Source organism: Sander lucioperca, chromosome 5 (genome assembly GCF_008315115.2).
Source record: "Sander lucioperca isolate FBNREF2018 chromosome 5, SLUC_FBN_1.2, whole genome shotgun sequence".
Lineage (NCBI taxonomy): Eukaryota > Metazoa > Chordata > Actinopteri > Perciformes > Percidae > Sander > Sander lucioperca.
In genome coordinates, this window is record NC_050177.1 from 3,532,403 (window position 1) to 3,547,654 (window position 15,252).

The window sequence follows — 15,252 nt, forward strand, 5'->3', positions numbered from 1 at the left end:
CTGTAACACTGTGTGCAACATCAAAGGTTGACTGAAGATAACACAAACCCCTGGAGAGTCTTGCCCTGAAATAGCAAAACTCTGCCAGAGGACGTTTGGATGAGCTTGTTACTGTGACCTCAGCTGAGCCGTTGGCTGGCTCACTTCAGGGGGAGAAATGACAACAGCTATAGGAACCAAAAAGCGGATAATAAAGTTATACTCACTGTACACAAAATCATAAGAATAGACACATTATCATGATTTGTTTATGTGCTTTTCATTTGAACAGGCTACGGCAATCTTGGAGGTGGCAGTGTACATCAGCAAGGTGAGGAGCGCCGCATGTTTGTTCAATGTTTTCTGCTCTGTTTCCTCCTGTATTATCCTCTTTTTTTTCCCAAAACAAAACACAATAGTGGGTCAATTTGGCACACATTTCACTTCAGCTGTCCACACAGACTTCTGGCCCTGCCTCTTCTCCTCCTGCTCCTCCTCCTGCTCCTCTGCCCATCAGTGAGGGATGAGTTTAATCATACAGCAACAGCCAACACTGTAGCCTCCTCTAACTGCCCCACAAATACTGTACAGGCTAGTTGTTGAAACTCATGGCCCTAATCCTTCTCCCAATGGCTAGAGAGATATTTGTCCGTGTGAACTGCTTCAACACATGGTTTAATAACTTTCCTCATTTGCCAGTACAGTTTTTCCCAACAGAAAGCTTTGCCAAATGGTGAAAAATAGGTAAAGTTGTCATATTCACTGTACGTATTGTATGTGTCAGTTTTTACTAGATTCCCTGACATCTCTTTATATATTGAATGACCCTAGTCATATTGTCAGTTTACAAACTGATGACATTTTTCTATAACTGCTTTTTAATTTTACAGGTGTGGCTCCTGTGGTTCCTGGTTATGGAGGAGGTTACCCCCAACAGTACTACCAAGGTACTAGAACTGCTCCCTGTGCATGTGTCTTATGTGTCTGTGCACAAAGTAAAGGTTTAATCTTTTACTTAATGATGAGGATGCTGTCGAATTTTCTGTGTGTGTGTGTGTGTGTGTGTGTGTGGAGGATAGACATAATTACGAAACACAAGCCCAGGTTTAAACATAATAAATATCACATCATTTTGACTTGGTTTAATGTTGATTTTTGATGATCTATACTTTCTGTTTCATGAAAGTACCCATTACCATGTTTACTTCAGTATAGGTACTGAAAGGTCTTTGAACCCTTTTCATTCATAGTTTGTCATCATTGTGTCACTCTGATACGTTAGCCAAACTTCTCCACATAGACAAGGATTTAGAACACAGACAATTCTTTAACTTTTCCCTGTTTCTGGATCAGGAGGTGGATTAATGCCCAACTGTCAACAGCCAGGTAACACAGCTGGATGGATGAAAGGACAGGAAAACTGACCCATCGCTTCTCTCTTAGAGCTGAGAGCATAAAGAAAGGGAGAGGGGAACTACTGCTGAATGACAGGAAATTTCCCCAATTTATTAAGTTTCTTCTCATCCAATTAATGAAAACCACATGTTGAAAATATTAGTTAATGGCTCATTAGTCCTCTATGTTTGACAAGGTATCTTGTCCACCTTCTCTCCTTCCCTTTATGCTGGAAACTTTCACCTAAACACAATGCAACTCCAGCTTCTGCACACTTCCACTTTGTGGGTTTTCTATGTAATCTCCCATACAAAAACACAATTTTGATTTGATGTGACGTGATGACATGATTTAATTTGATCATGAAAACACATAGAATTCTGATTACTTATAAGTAATATATATATAAATAATTAATAGTCACTTGATTTCTTTAGCTCATACCAGCAAAAAGGACTTTTCGCTTTTAACATCATTTATTCCTAACATCTTACACTCAACTTGTTAACACACATGGGAGGCTGACTTTGCATAAGGGAATTAAATTGTGTTTGAAAAATGACAACCTGCGTTTTTCTCCTCTGTGTACCTAATTACAGAGAGATTAATTGGATTAGTATAGACAGTGGAGCAAATTGAAATTATATGTAATCTTCCTCCCATTTGCAAAATACATCAGAGGAAAATTTGTCTGTGTCAGAGCTCACATTATTCAAATTTCAGCCACTTAAATGGGGCAAAACCACAATAGCCTTCCCTCTGCCAAGCTTTAAATAAGATTAATTTTCTGTGTCTTTTAAAAGCAAAATACAGACCGGAAAACATCGCTGTATGTGCAGGTCTGGTTAGCTGAATACACTGAGAGCACCTCTGGATCAGACAGACAAAGTGATTTCATTTTAGCATTAGTCTAATGGCACCATCTCATCTCTCATTTGTCTTTGTTGTTGTCTAGGTGGATATGTACCAGCCCCACTGACTCCTCAACAAGGTACCAAACACCCACCTCCTCACATCGCTCCATGCACCCAAAAACACCACATACATGTGTACCCCTGCACCTCAACCCATTTTCCAATTTCTCTCTCTCTGCTTGTTGGCAACATGTCATATTATTTGACTGAGATTGGAAAAGGGTGGAGTGGTACTGTGTGTGCTTGTCAGTACAGATGACACGGCACAACCAGTACGTTGAACTCATGATAATCTGCATTTTCCTGAACATCTGAGATTAGGCTGGTGGGATTATTTGAAGGAAAGTCCATCTGGTTTCTTTAATAACTACATTTACCGGTTTGATCCCTGGCAGTATCTGAGGTATCGACAGCTTTCGAGGAGACCTGTGTGAATGAATTAAAAGATAAATTTCACTCTGGGTGCACCAGTTTCCTTCCACAGTCCAAAGACATGCATGTTGATCAGTGACTCCAAAATAGCTTGAAGTGTGAATTGTGAGTGTGAATGGTTGTCTGTCAGTTGCAGACAGTTAGTCAGTCTGGCTGATCGCCGGCGACTTGCCACCGGTATGCATCGGTGCTCATACAGATGTTACCCGCTGATAATGCCGACGTCCTGGTAGGGACGGTTAACACTACCTCTGATGAGCACCACTCTCCCCTGGTGAGTGAGCTAATCAGGGAGCTAACTAATGCTCAGTTTGCACTGTAGCTGTTAGCGCTCCCCGTTTCCTCCAACTCTCTCTCCCTTTGTGATCATGAGCTCTGTATGAGCACCGATCTCCCACGGAAACCTCACCCGGGTAGTGCACGGTGCAGAACAGCAGCACTTAGCTAGGCAGTGGGAGCACTATGCCAAAGGTCTGCTATATAGAAATAACAGGCTATAGAATGCTGTGATTGACCAATAGAGTATTCAACAAAGCTGTGTATTAAAAAACACTTAGCAACCAAGACATCCCTGTCTCCGTCTTTCTGTCTGTCATGGGTGTATAAAGAGCTGCAAGTCTGTTTGAGGTCGAAGGTGAGCCACGCATGCAGAGCAGACAGCGGACAGGATGATGTGTGCGCTTCGACTGCATTCGCACAAAATCCAGCAATGCGCCACCTTACCACAGGGTTGTGCGGAGGTGTGGCCATGTGTATTTGTGCTTTAGAACATTCCCTCTCTTCATTCACTCTCTAGCTCGCACTACCACCACTGCTCTCTCTGTCTCACTCGTTGAGCCGGGGCCAACTTTGAATGGTGTGTTTGCAAACGGCAACCGACATATCCTGCATAGTAGCCCTTTAAGTTAAGATTGTAATGTCAAACTACTATTTCCAAGGTTAAAAATGAACCTTTTACACATTGACTGTCCTCAGATATATAATATACTGTATGCAAATTCTTGACAAGGCCTCTTTGTCTGTTTGGATGCCTCATACACACAATGAGTTTCATCAGTTGTACTGACCTTCAGGAGCTAATCTGATATCATTTTATCAACAAAATGTCATTATTTTGAAGGAATAAGATACAATTATTGTCCAGTGCATCAGTAGCCATCTCTTTTTCATTCATCACTGACCTTATTAACAGTATTAAACATCCACTTACATTGTGTGAGTTGCTCTCTACTGGCCACCTCCATCAATAAATCCATCTTTAATTTCATTTACAGCACCTGTGTTGTGGTAGTGAACACCCACGGGTGTTTAACCAGCTTCTCTGGGAGGCTGGTTAAACACCTGTGGGTAAACTTTACTCAGTCATACCAGCAAAGCAAGGAGACCTCCTGTGGAACACGACAAGTCACTAAACATTTATATAGCGTCAGGGCATTTATTAGTTAAAGTTAACAGCTGATTTGTGTGTTCTTTTTGTTGTTCTGTAGCCAAAGCAGCCAAGTACGGTCCATTGCAGGGCTTCCTTGGTGGTGCAGGAGGAGGAGGAGTCTACAGAGGTAAAAGGTTTTTTACTAACTCTAGTCAGTTTCACCAAACAACATATGCAGAGCCCTCCATAAAAACAACAACATATACAGTATGTGTGAACTTGCATTCTCTCCAGTGTTTTCTTAGAAAAGACTAATCTCATGTTCTTTGCTGCAGGTGGAGTTGCAGGATGCGTGGGCAAATACTGTGGGAGGAGGAAGTAGAGCCCACCAGTGTGACCTCAAGAAACCATGGTGCTACTGCATGATCTAGAATGTACATTTTATATGTAAACAAACCCCATTAGAAAACATGTAAAGATGTTTTTTTTGTTTTGTTTTTACTTACTGGACTTCAGCGTCTGACTTTATAAAAACCCACCGACCCAGAATTTTGTACACTCTCTGATGAGACGTATGTTATTGATAGTGCCTTTTATCAATAATGTGGTCAAGTTAATTAGCTTTAACTCCCTGTACTGCACCAGCCTACTTAAAATATAGAGAGTGTGTTTGTGTCACCATGTGTTGTTCTTGTGCATCAATGTGTGTGTGTGTGTGTGTGTGTGTGTGTGTGTGTGTTTTGTTTTATGGTTGTACTGTTGTGCGAAAGACTGACTGAACCATCGGCTGCCAATGTGACCTATGAATGATTTCCCTTTCGGTTTTAATCCTAAAGCAAGGTGAACTGTCCTCATTGTTACAACCCACACTGTCTCACTTCGCTGTGCAGACCTTTTCATCTCTCTGACATGTCAGAGGGGTTGGGTTGGTCGAGGCTCGTCCAAAAACTGATGAAATCTGGCCAATCTCTGCATCGTCTCTGGCTCCCCGTCTTCTCTGCTGCTATTTTTAGGCGTGCTGGGTATATAGCAGCAGGAATCGGGGCTCCGGCCAACCCATCTGCTGTCAGTAACTTTGCTGATTCTAGTTGCTATGCAGTTCAGTTTTCGCAGCATTTTTAATGTTGCCAAACATTGAATTGAATTGAATTGAAGAGCAGTTTCTGCTCTGAGAAACGACATGCTGAAGACAATCAAAACGTGTTTGATTCATTACAAGATGTTTAAAAACATGAGGAAAGCAGTGTTGCCTTTTCGTTCCAAGTAGATTAAAGTGTAACTCAGATACTAGTCTGGCATGTACATTATGTATGTGTGAATGTTTTATTCACACATAATTATGTGTCTGAAATTGAGCACTTCAAATGTTTAGTCATTGCAGCAGTTATTTACATTTATGTAACTTGTCATTACATGATTATTCAAGATGTTTTGCACCATGCTTTGACTCATAGCTTCATTGTTATCAGGAATGTGTGAACATAAAACGCATTTATTCACTGTTTAGAATTGTAATACAGAATAAGACTTTGTTTGATGGGAGAGCTGAAGTGTTAATGTGAGGCATAAGCTCCCATTGTTCTTCATTTACTTGAGCTGCTTTTAAAAAGGCTTACTGACCAAAGGTTCATCAGCGCTGTTGCCAAGTGACTCCATCTCTTTCTGTAATTGTGTACTGTATTTTGTACTAATTTGATATTTGCTGGCTTCGGTTCCTTCACTCGGTGCTGTGCAAGAACTGTCTTTGAGCCTGGGTCAGACCTTGTCTTATGTGCCGTGGGATACTCTTCATCTTTATTTAAAACTGTTTTTATAAGGAGGAACAGTGTGGTTTTGCACTTTTTATATTTCCACGACACACATGTGACTTGTTCCAGCATTTATTTACTTCATCAAATAACAAAATAAAATGTGTTAACGTACTTGTCTTCCTATTTATTTACACTTTTTCTTTTTTTATGAGTGCATTCCACAGCAGAGTTGATGAAAACCACCTGGCTCAGGGTGTCCTGGTAGATCAGTTTGCCATAAGCACCATACCACACAGCGATAATATCTCACATTCAAGTCTTGTTGCATCTCAGTCCTGCCAGATTGTTACTGTTATTCCGACTGGGCAAAATGAACCAGGAACCATCAGTGTATTTTAAATTCTGATATGTGAATGAGTTGTTAGAGCTCTTCATTGTAATGACAACAAACTGATTAAGGCCATTTTGCCTCGGTGGAGACTAAACTCTGTTCTTGTTGTGCCAGCTGGAAATAATGAACTCTTGTTGCTGTGCTCTCTGAAGATCTCCTGGGAGAACCACTGACCCATTTTTCACATTCTATAGTACACTGTTTAAAACCAGGTAAATATGTATTCATTTTAATGTTCCCTCCATATTTGTTAAATTGTGTTTGCCTGTTGACAATCTCACAGTTTTGCATGTTCAGCTTACCTGCCTCACACTGAAAGATTCAACTACTTTCACATTTTACACTTCAACTGGCTTCAGTGCAAACTCCAGCACTTCCACTTCAGATAATATTTGAACACATTTGACCACTTACAGTACATATACACTAATATTTCAATTGCTATTATTTATTCATCTTTAACTGACATTTCAACTTATTTGATCCTGTCTGCTTTTAGTGCTACACTTCAACGGTTTTCAGCACCTGTACTTTAAGTGACAATAAAAATTTTTTTAGTACTTCAACTGTAATTATAATTTTTTTTTACATAGTTTCAAAAGCTTCAAAGACTCGACATGATAAGCAGTACCATGTAGCCTAATTTGTGACTGTTTCAAATGGATCAACAGCTTTGAGCACACCTCGATTTTCTCAACTAGAAAAATGTTGCCTTTACGTTGTAAAATAGCTTTCAAATAGGGGCTAAATTAATATACTGTCTTTCTGTAATTACTAAACCCACCGTGGTGTTTACTGCACCGCACTGTTCCTCCTCCCCGCCCTCAAGAAATGCATAAATTAAGCAGGGAGTGTTGCTGATTGGCCGGCTCGTTTCTTCCTCTCCCCGGCTCAGCAGCTTGATTGGTCAGCAGCACTCTTGAATGAAGCGCCGCAGAAACGTGCAGACAGGAGGAAGCTGTGAGGGCGCCGCAGGGAGGGACAGAAGCACAGCAACACGACCGCGGGGCGGGCTGCTGTGGTGGTCGGACACCGGTTATCTGTCGACCAGAGGCGGCTGGCTCTCTCCCAGAGCTCGGTGTCGGAGAGTGAATGAGGTTGATGCTGCTCTGCTGCACCTGGAAGGACGAACGCATGGGAGAGGAGGAAGGTAAGGAGCTGCTGCTGGGGGTGCATGCGGCGGTAGCGGGGCGGGAGATGCAGGGACAGTGGAAAACACAGAAGATGCTCCAACATTATGCTTTGCACTATGTTTCCTACTTTGGGTGTCGTTCATTGTCAGTCACAGACAGACAACAGTGTAGCATTGGTGCATCTGCGGGGAGCGTCAGGCTGTAACGTTATGTCCACATTGTGCTGCAACTGAAGCCATGTTTTGTTGACGCACTCGTCTCGTTTGGATGCACTGTTCATCCTCCGGCCATGCACTGTAGTCATTCGATCTGGGATAGCCAAATATATTCTGCTTATAAACAGGTTGTTGCATTAATACAATATAAAGAGGACTCTACGGCGTGATGAATGCACACAATTGTCTAAGGTGCAGCTTGAACTGCTATTGCCCAGCATCATCTAAAGGTTTTACAAAGTTGAACTTAAATGAACAACATACTAAGTGAGTTGGAGCTGCAGCTTCCTAAAGGCCCAAAGGCACATCTAATAGCCTCAAAGATTAAAATCCCCTCCAACTTTCCTCATCTATCTCATTGTGAATGACCAGTATAGATATAATAATGGCAGTAGTTAACAACACAATGTTACCTCATTCTAATTTGTTAACATTAACTGGAGAAATAACTCTAGGACAATGATTTCCAACATGGAACGCATTGCAAGATAAATTTGAGGGGTTGTGAGATGATTAACAGAAGAGGGAAACAATAAAATAAACATATTCATGCTACACAAAGTAATGCTAATTTCTTTTATATGTCTTTCTAATTTTTTCTCATAAATTACTTTATTATTTTACTTCTTCTGGACTTTAAAACAAGGGCAAAATGTTTTTGGTTGAATTGGTCAGAAATGATGCAAGTAGACATTGTTTTATATTATTAAACATTGGGAACAATTGCTCTTTAAAACAAACTTTAGTATAATAATCGTGTATCGCTGTGAAAATTTGGTAAATACCTGCATTAAGATGCGATGTTACTGCATATTTAGTGATTCTGTACACTGTACTTATAGGCCTTTTATGTGATGACTCACTTTGCGAGAGGAACTTTGCGTATTGAGTTGCGAGGGGTGGGACACACAGTCGTAGACCTGCACAGGTTATACAGTGTGTGTGTGTGTGTGTGTGTGTGTGAGTGTGTGAGTGTGTGAGTGTGTGTGTGTGTGTGTGTGTGTGTGTGTGCGTTCCTAACTTAGGTATTAATGTCTTCTTTGAGACCTTTGCAGACAGCAGAGGTCAAGAGAACACAGTTACCAGGGAGAGAAATGCTCCATAATAAGGTAATAATATTTATTAGTAAAGAGGAGAGGAGAGGAAAGGTATTAGCACAAACCAGACCTGCCTACGAGCCAAGATGAGGAATAAAACTACTACAGCAGGGCAGCTCTGTCAGGCATTACAGTAACGAGCTGACCTCACAAAACCTCTGCCAACACAGTTTTTAGACTGAGGGATCGACGAATAATAAAAGCTGCAACGATACATCGATACACTGGTACCACCAATATGCTGGATAGATGTTGTGTTGCATAGGGCAGATGTGTCTTTGAACTCTGAACTGATCTGTGTTCAGCATTTTACTTGTTTATGGCTGTTTTGCATTTGAGAGATGGCATGCAGCTACATATTGCTGTGGATGTGCAGAAGGACTATGTCACAGATGTTTGAGTTTCAGTTGTCTGTAAAAATATAATAATGCATTAAATGTATTAAATACAGTGTATTATGTTTTACTTTCCAGCTGCAGAAACATGATTTATTGCCAATAATCATTTTTGCAATAATTTGCATACAGTAGTGGAGGATGCCCTGCACTGTGTAACGCACCTAACGTATGATGCCAAGTTTCTACAGATCAAGTCTCATGTTAAAAGTTTCAATTTAATAAAAATAAACCAATTTACAAGTTGAAAATACAATGTTGAAAAGGACAACATGCACTTTTGAAGTCTTTTGAATTACATTATTTTTGAGTTCACTGCAGGTTTAGGATCTCAGACAGTAGCTATATGAACTCCAACAAATTTCAAGATTTTTAGAGTAAAAGTACAAAAACTCTATAAAAGATATAAAAGATTATAGCCCGGCCCCCTGCTAATAAAAGGATCAACACGTATGAACTGTGTTTAACTGGCAGCCATGGTTATATACGTTGTATATATTGTTACCTCACCACCTCCTTCTTAGGATGTAAAGGGTGTGTGTTCCTAAGCAAATGAACTGCAACAGCAAGAATATCTGCGGTATAAAATCGTAAAATCTTCTATCTGCTGCTGCTATCACCTCATCCTTTTCAATGAACATATTTACATCAGCAGATCACACACACACACACACACACACATAGTGCTGCTCTCTCTCTCTCTTTAATTTAATTTAATTTAATTACAGAATGAATTGTTCCAACTCTGCAATTTCGTTTTTTTTTCTAAATTCTAATATTCTCCTCATTAGAGAATGGGAGTAGGGATCAAACTGATCAACTCAGAGGAAAAACTTATCTATTGAAAACAAAAGTTTCTATGATTTTCCACAAGATTATTTGTATTTTACTTAAGTTAGTTTTTGTTGTTGACACTTTTGAGAATAGTCTGTTAAATGTACAGATGTTGCAGCTTGTCCACATTTGTCCCCAATCAGCTCCACACAGGCTTCTTCCTTTTTGACCAAACTGGGATTTTCGGACTCCCTTTAAAAAACATAAAGTATCACAGATGTTAAATCAGATTTTTCTGCACTCTGTGGTACCTAAAAACTGATCGAAAAACTATCACTTGTTGCCAAAAATGATGTACTTCAGTAATTTAGTAGTAGAACTACATAAATATTACATCTTACTTCAACAAGGATTTTCTGGAATGATCAATAGCAATTTCAATCACTGGCTTAAAAGCTATGTGACTTAAATAATAATCATTAGGATATTTCTTTCTAGATTAGATTAAACTTGATTTTAGAAACAATTTAATTTAGTAGCCATTAGCCAAAACTTCATTAGATTAATTAAAGTGCAATAGTGTGAAACTGTCCTTAAAGAAAAGTTTTAAATATTATTCTGAAATTGGATCCAAAAAGTTTCCATTATTTCACTAAAAGTTGCGGTGATACTTTCAGCTTTTTAGTTTTTCATGTGTGTTGGTATTTCTTATCTGGAGCTTCAGTACGGATTTGCATTGAAGGCCAGATAAGAATAGAGATAACAGTCACATGCAAAACACATCAGCAATTGTTACATCCCATCAAATAACTGTTGTTGATTGTACGAATAGTGAACTATAAAATGGTGGATATCAGCACACCCTGTGACCTTTGTCTCATGTGTTACAGCTGGAGGAAGTTTGCCCGTCTGTGCGGGATGCAAACAGAGGATCTACGATGAGCAGTATCTCCAGGCCCTCAGTGCTGACTGGCACACCGTCTGCTTCAGGTATGTTCAGCAAAAATGTACCGCCCAACAGCCTCAACAGCATGAGTTCATGTGTCTTTAAAAGGCAGTGATGGATGAGTGTAGAGCTGAAACAATAAGTCAATGAATGGATTCATCGCTGGACAGAAAGTTAAACAGCGGGGTGCCCTGTTTGCTTTTCTCACGATCTTTCTGTCTACTCCTTTTCTGTCATCTTTCTACTGTCAGCTGTCCAAAAACGGCATCAAATTACCATAAAATAATAATACAAAAATTTAAAATTGAACTGGAAACTATTTTTGGTAATCGATTAATAATTCCAGTTATTTCTCCAAGCAAAGATACCAAACATTTGCTGGTTTCAGCCCCTCAAATGTGATGATTTGATGCTTTTCTTTGTCAGGTATGATAGATAGCAAATCAGACAAGTTTTGGTTTTGGTTTGTTGGTCGAATAAAACAAGCAATTTGAAGATTTTTTGCCTTTTAATCTGGGATTTAAAAAAAAAGATGTATTTTCAGACGATTAGTTCATGAATTTAAGGGAATAATTGGCAGATGAATCAACAAAGAACCGTTAATCATGTTTTCTTAATGGACCTGAAAATGGTTTCCGCCGCTGTATCCAGCCTTAGTTTTCTTTCTACTGAAAACATGAGACTTTACTCCTCTTTAGTATCATTTCTGTTGCTATGGCGTCCTTGACAGCCACAGAAACAGAAGCTCATCAGCAATGTCTCTCAGGCCTGAGCAGCCTGAAAACGTGTTTAAATAATGTTTACAAAAAACCTAATCATTTAGAGATACCTTACATCAACCTGAGAAAGACACTCGCCAAGATTTGTAAAATCATTATTAAGCATTTTCTTGATATTTTAAAGTTGCTGGAGACCTTTCATCCTAATCAACAGATACGAACTGGAGTTTCTGTTGTGTCAAGCTCACAGCGTTCGACCTGTATCTGCCACCATGATGAACATTTCAGCAGCAGTCTGTGTGTTTGGTTTTACTTTCCCAAAGGTTTTGTTTGGGGGACAAGAACAGGCAGGTTTGTGTTTGAGTCTCAGTCAGGTTTCTCTCTACATGAGGTGCCACGTTTTGGAAATAACTATAGATTTATAACATCCAAAAGCTTATTTGCAGAGTCACTGTTTGAGTATAGAGACAAAATGTCTTCTCAGTTGGATTTTTTGATCAGTTGTTGTGTGTATCTGTGTGTGGGCAGTGAGACTTCATGTGTCTCTGTGTGAAAGAAATCTATTCACATTGTTTGGATTACAACCAGTGCGTTGATCTTTAATATTAAGCACAGTTCTTGTCTGTTAAACTGATCTTAGAAAAAAAAAAACACAACATTTGGGTGATGCCTCCAAAACCATAAATTAGATGTGTTATTACTTAGTCATTATTACACATTTCTATTATACAACCCCTGTCCTTCAAAAATGAATTTTTATTGACAAAACAATCTCACAGCAAGGTCCACTTAGTAGCTGCTCTGGAGCTCCGGATCGTATTACACAACCTCCAAAAAAGATGACGTTTTCCCAGTAGTCACAGAATTATAGATGATTAAATTTCCATTTTTTAGGACACTTCAGGGACTTTATTGGATTAAAGAAAAATCCTTCTATTACAATCTAGATTCTCCAGTTGCCTCACATTCTCTCTTTTGTGAGGAGCTCTCACCTTATTTGTGACTGTTTATGCTACGTGTTTGTCGTTCTGACTGGACTTGAAAATAAAGTGTTGAAGTCATTAAATCTTCAGATCAATACAGTCACCCCAGGTCATATAACACGGTGCATTTGAGAACATGAATATAGAGAGATTCACAGATGGTGGTGACACACTAATGGCCATCGATTCTTTTAGCACTGCAATTTGAGACTTCCGCTTCTTTTTTTAGATTTTAGATTCATATATTTGTTGTAGAATCAAAAAACAGTTTTTATGGTGGGATTTCCCTTTTATTGAATGAAAACAAAGATGTATTCTAATATGTATATAGCCTTCCGTACAACAGAAATTATAAATAAATTAAAAAAAAAAGTTTGTTTTTTTGATGCATTTTCTCTCACACAGCGACCGCTTAGCATCATGCTAGTGCCTTTCACTCGTATTGTGGTTTTTATACCATGTCATGAAAATGCAGCAAAAAACAAGCTCTATGACTGATAATTCCCATCAGTGCTGAAACTCTCATTAAGCTGAGTCAGGAAGAGTTATTTACTTTGAAAGTGGGGCAGATTTTACAAGGCTGTTGTATTTAATAGGACACAGTTGTTGTTGTTGATGTTGATGTTGCTGCAGCTTTTGTTACATGATGATCTTATGTAATCTCTCCACGTCTTTCTCTCCTCTTCTTTCTCACATCTTTCATCCAGCTAACTTTGTTTCTGATGATCAGGAGATCAAACAACTTCTTGTCGAGGTGTTCTGGCTAACCCAACCAACACTGACTCAAGTGACATCACTTGAGACAATTTATCAGTACAATGTAGCTACAGTGTAGCTAACATTAGCCACTTGAGCTAATATTTGTTGGTTATGCATTATGGCCAACATTAGCTCGCCACAACAGGTTCAATGGCAGTTTACAAACATCCAACAGGATGCTTGTCGGTACCCGATCTGTGCTGCCTGCACGATCCGTCATGCGCATGTGCAAGATGATAATCCTGTTTTACGAGGATTTACGGCACTGCACGATCTGTTCCACACTTCCGGTCGTAGTTGTAGTGGTCTGCCATTAGCCTCCACCAGGAAGCTAACGTCAGTTTAGCTAACAGCTAATTTGGCTAACCGCTAGCTGACGGCTTGATTCAGTCTAAAATAACGTTAACTCAAACTAAACACTGGGAAAAGCAGGCTACAGCTAAATTAAGACTTTACAGTAATAACAATAAAGTAGTGATTGATTGTATTTTAAATCAGCACAAGTAAAGTAGAACTGATGCAGCAGCTGTTATATATTTTAACAGTTATTTTCAGGTTTTATTTTGAGGGTCTTTTAAAGTTATTACATGCTGTCTCAGCTAGCGGTTAGCCGAATTAGCTGTTAGCTAAATTAACGTTAGCTTCCCGGTGGAGGCTGGGCAATATATCGATATTATATCGATATCGTGATATGAGACTAGATATCGTCTTGGATTTTGGATATCGTAATATCATGATATAAGTGTTGTCTTTTCCTGGTTTTAAAGGCTGCATTACAGTAAAGTGATGTACTTTTCTGAACTTACCAGACTGTTCTAGCTGTTCTATTATTTGCCTTTTCCCCACTTAGACATTATGTCCACATTACGGATTATTTATCTAAAATCTAAGTGTGAAGATATTTTGTTAAAGCACCACTTGTCAACCCTAGAATATTGCCGCAATTTCAATATTGAGGTATTTGGTCAAGAATATCGTCATATCTGACTTTCTCCCTATCGTCCAGCCCTACTAGTCTTTAGCTTTTAGTTGCAGCACAAAAACTGTGGTTTTATCTCCCGTGAGTTAGTTTTTGCTTGCTTGAGGTGTGTAGAGCTGATTAGCTTTGGGTATCCTGTCTCTAAAGTTCTGTATCAGTAGACTAACAGGTACTAAGCTTTCAATTTGTTGTTGTTGTCAGCTACCACTAGATGTTACAAAAGAGCCACATTTCACTCATAGCACATTTAGCATTTTTGTTACTTTTTTAAAATGTTTGTGAAATGCTGCAGTTGAAGCATGGTATTTTATTTTATTTTGACAAGCTGAGGTTTTGCTTCTTCTTGCTTCATTTTTTTTGAGGTGATAAATGTCCAGCTGCATCATCGACATCACTCCTTTTCACTCAGTTAATCTGAGCCGGTAGGCAGATTGGTCGTCGCTGTGTGGAAAACTCACCGCTCAGTACGTCATTAATGATTTCCCCCGGCCGGATGTCTGAATGGGAAATCTGAGGAGGATATCTGGGCTCCGGGCACAGTCCACAATGTGTGTGTGTGTGTGTGCGTGTGTGTGCGTGTGTGTGCGTGTGTGTGCGTGTGTGTGTGTGTGTGTGTGTTTTGTGTGTGTCTGTGATGAGAGAGTGCAGATAGGGAGATACATCTGGCTGCCTCAGCATGGACGAAGGATTGTAGTTTGTCTCAGTTGGGGGTGTCTTTTTTTGGTGTCTTTTTTTGTGTGTCTGCATTTTTTGCATTTCTCTCGTTGAGTGCGTTCATCTGTGTGAACTCATTTCACACCTTTTGTTTGTTTGCATGCTTATGCACTTTGTACTTTCACTAAAAATAAATGTAGTACTTTTCATTCCTTTTTACTGTACCATCATAAGGTGCAAACCTGAGTGTTGTGCCAGCTTCCTGCACTCCTTTTGAGGTGTCAGATATCAGCCTGCAGCTTTAAGCCCTTTTGCCAGCCCACCATGTAGTGACACAACACACACCAGAACTGTTTAATTACGAGTG

At 39.5% G+C, this 15,252-nt stretch overlaps 2 protein-coding genes across 13 annotated transcripts in view; both read left to right on the forward strand.

The window, feature by feature from the left end:
• The window catches only part of elna (elastin a), a 56,869-nt gene extending 50,862 nt beyond the window's left edge, over positions 1 to 6,007 (forward strand). For all 12 annotated transcript variants that reach the window (XM_036001238.1, XM_036001236.1, XM_036001237.1 and 9 more), the window contains 5 exons: positions 272 to 310; positions 870 to 926; positions 2,330 to 2,365; positions 4,208 to 4,276; positions 4,425 to 6,007. In XM_036001238.1, the coding sequence (XP_035857131.1) occupies positions 272 to 310; positions 870 to 926; positions 2,330 to 2,365; positions 4,208 to 4,276; positions 4,425 to 4,471 (248 nt within the window). In that variant the 3' untranslated portion in view covers positions 4,472 to 6,007. The remainder of the gene's footprint in view (positions 1 to 271; positions 311 to 869; positions 927 to 2,329; positions 2,366 to 4,207; positions 4,277 to 4,424) is intronic.
• Positions 6,008 to 7,137: 1,130 nt separating this feature from the next.
• limk1a (LIM domain kinase 1a) overlaps positions 7,138 to 15,252 on the forward strand; it is a 56,405-nt gene continuing 48,290 nt past the window's right edge. The window contains exons 1-2 of the mRNA XM_031297070.2: positions 7,138 to 7,381; positions 10,736 to 10,835. Of these exons, the coding sequence (XP_031152930.1) occupies positions 7,324 to 7,381; positions 10,736 to 10,835 (158 nt within the window). The 5' untranslated portion in view covers positions 7,138 to 7,323. The remainder of the gene's footprint in view (positions 7,382 to 10,735; positions 10,836 to 15,252) is intronic.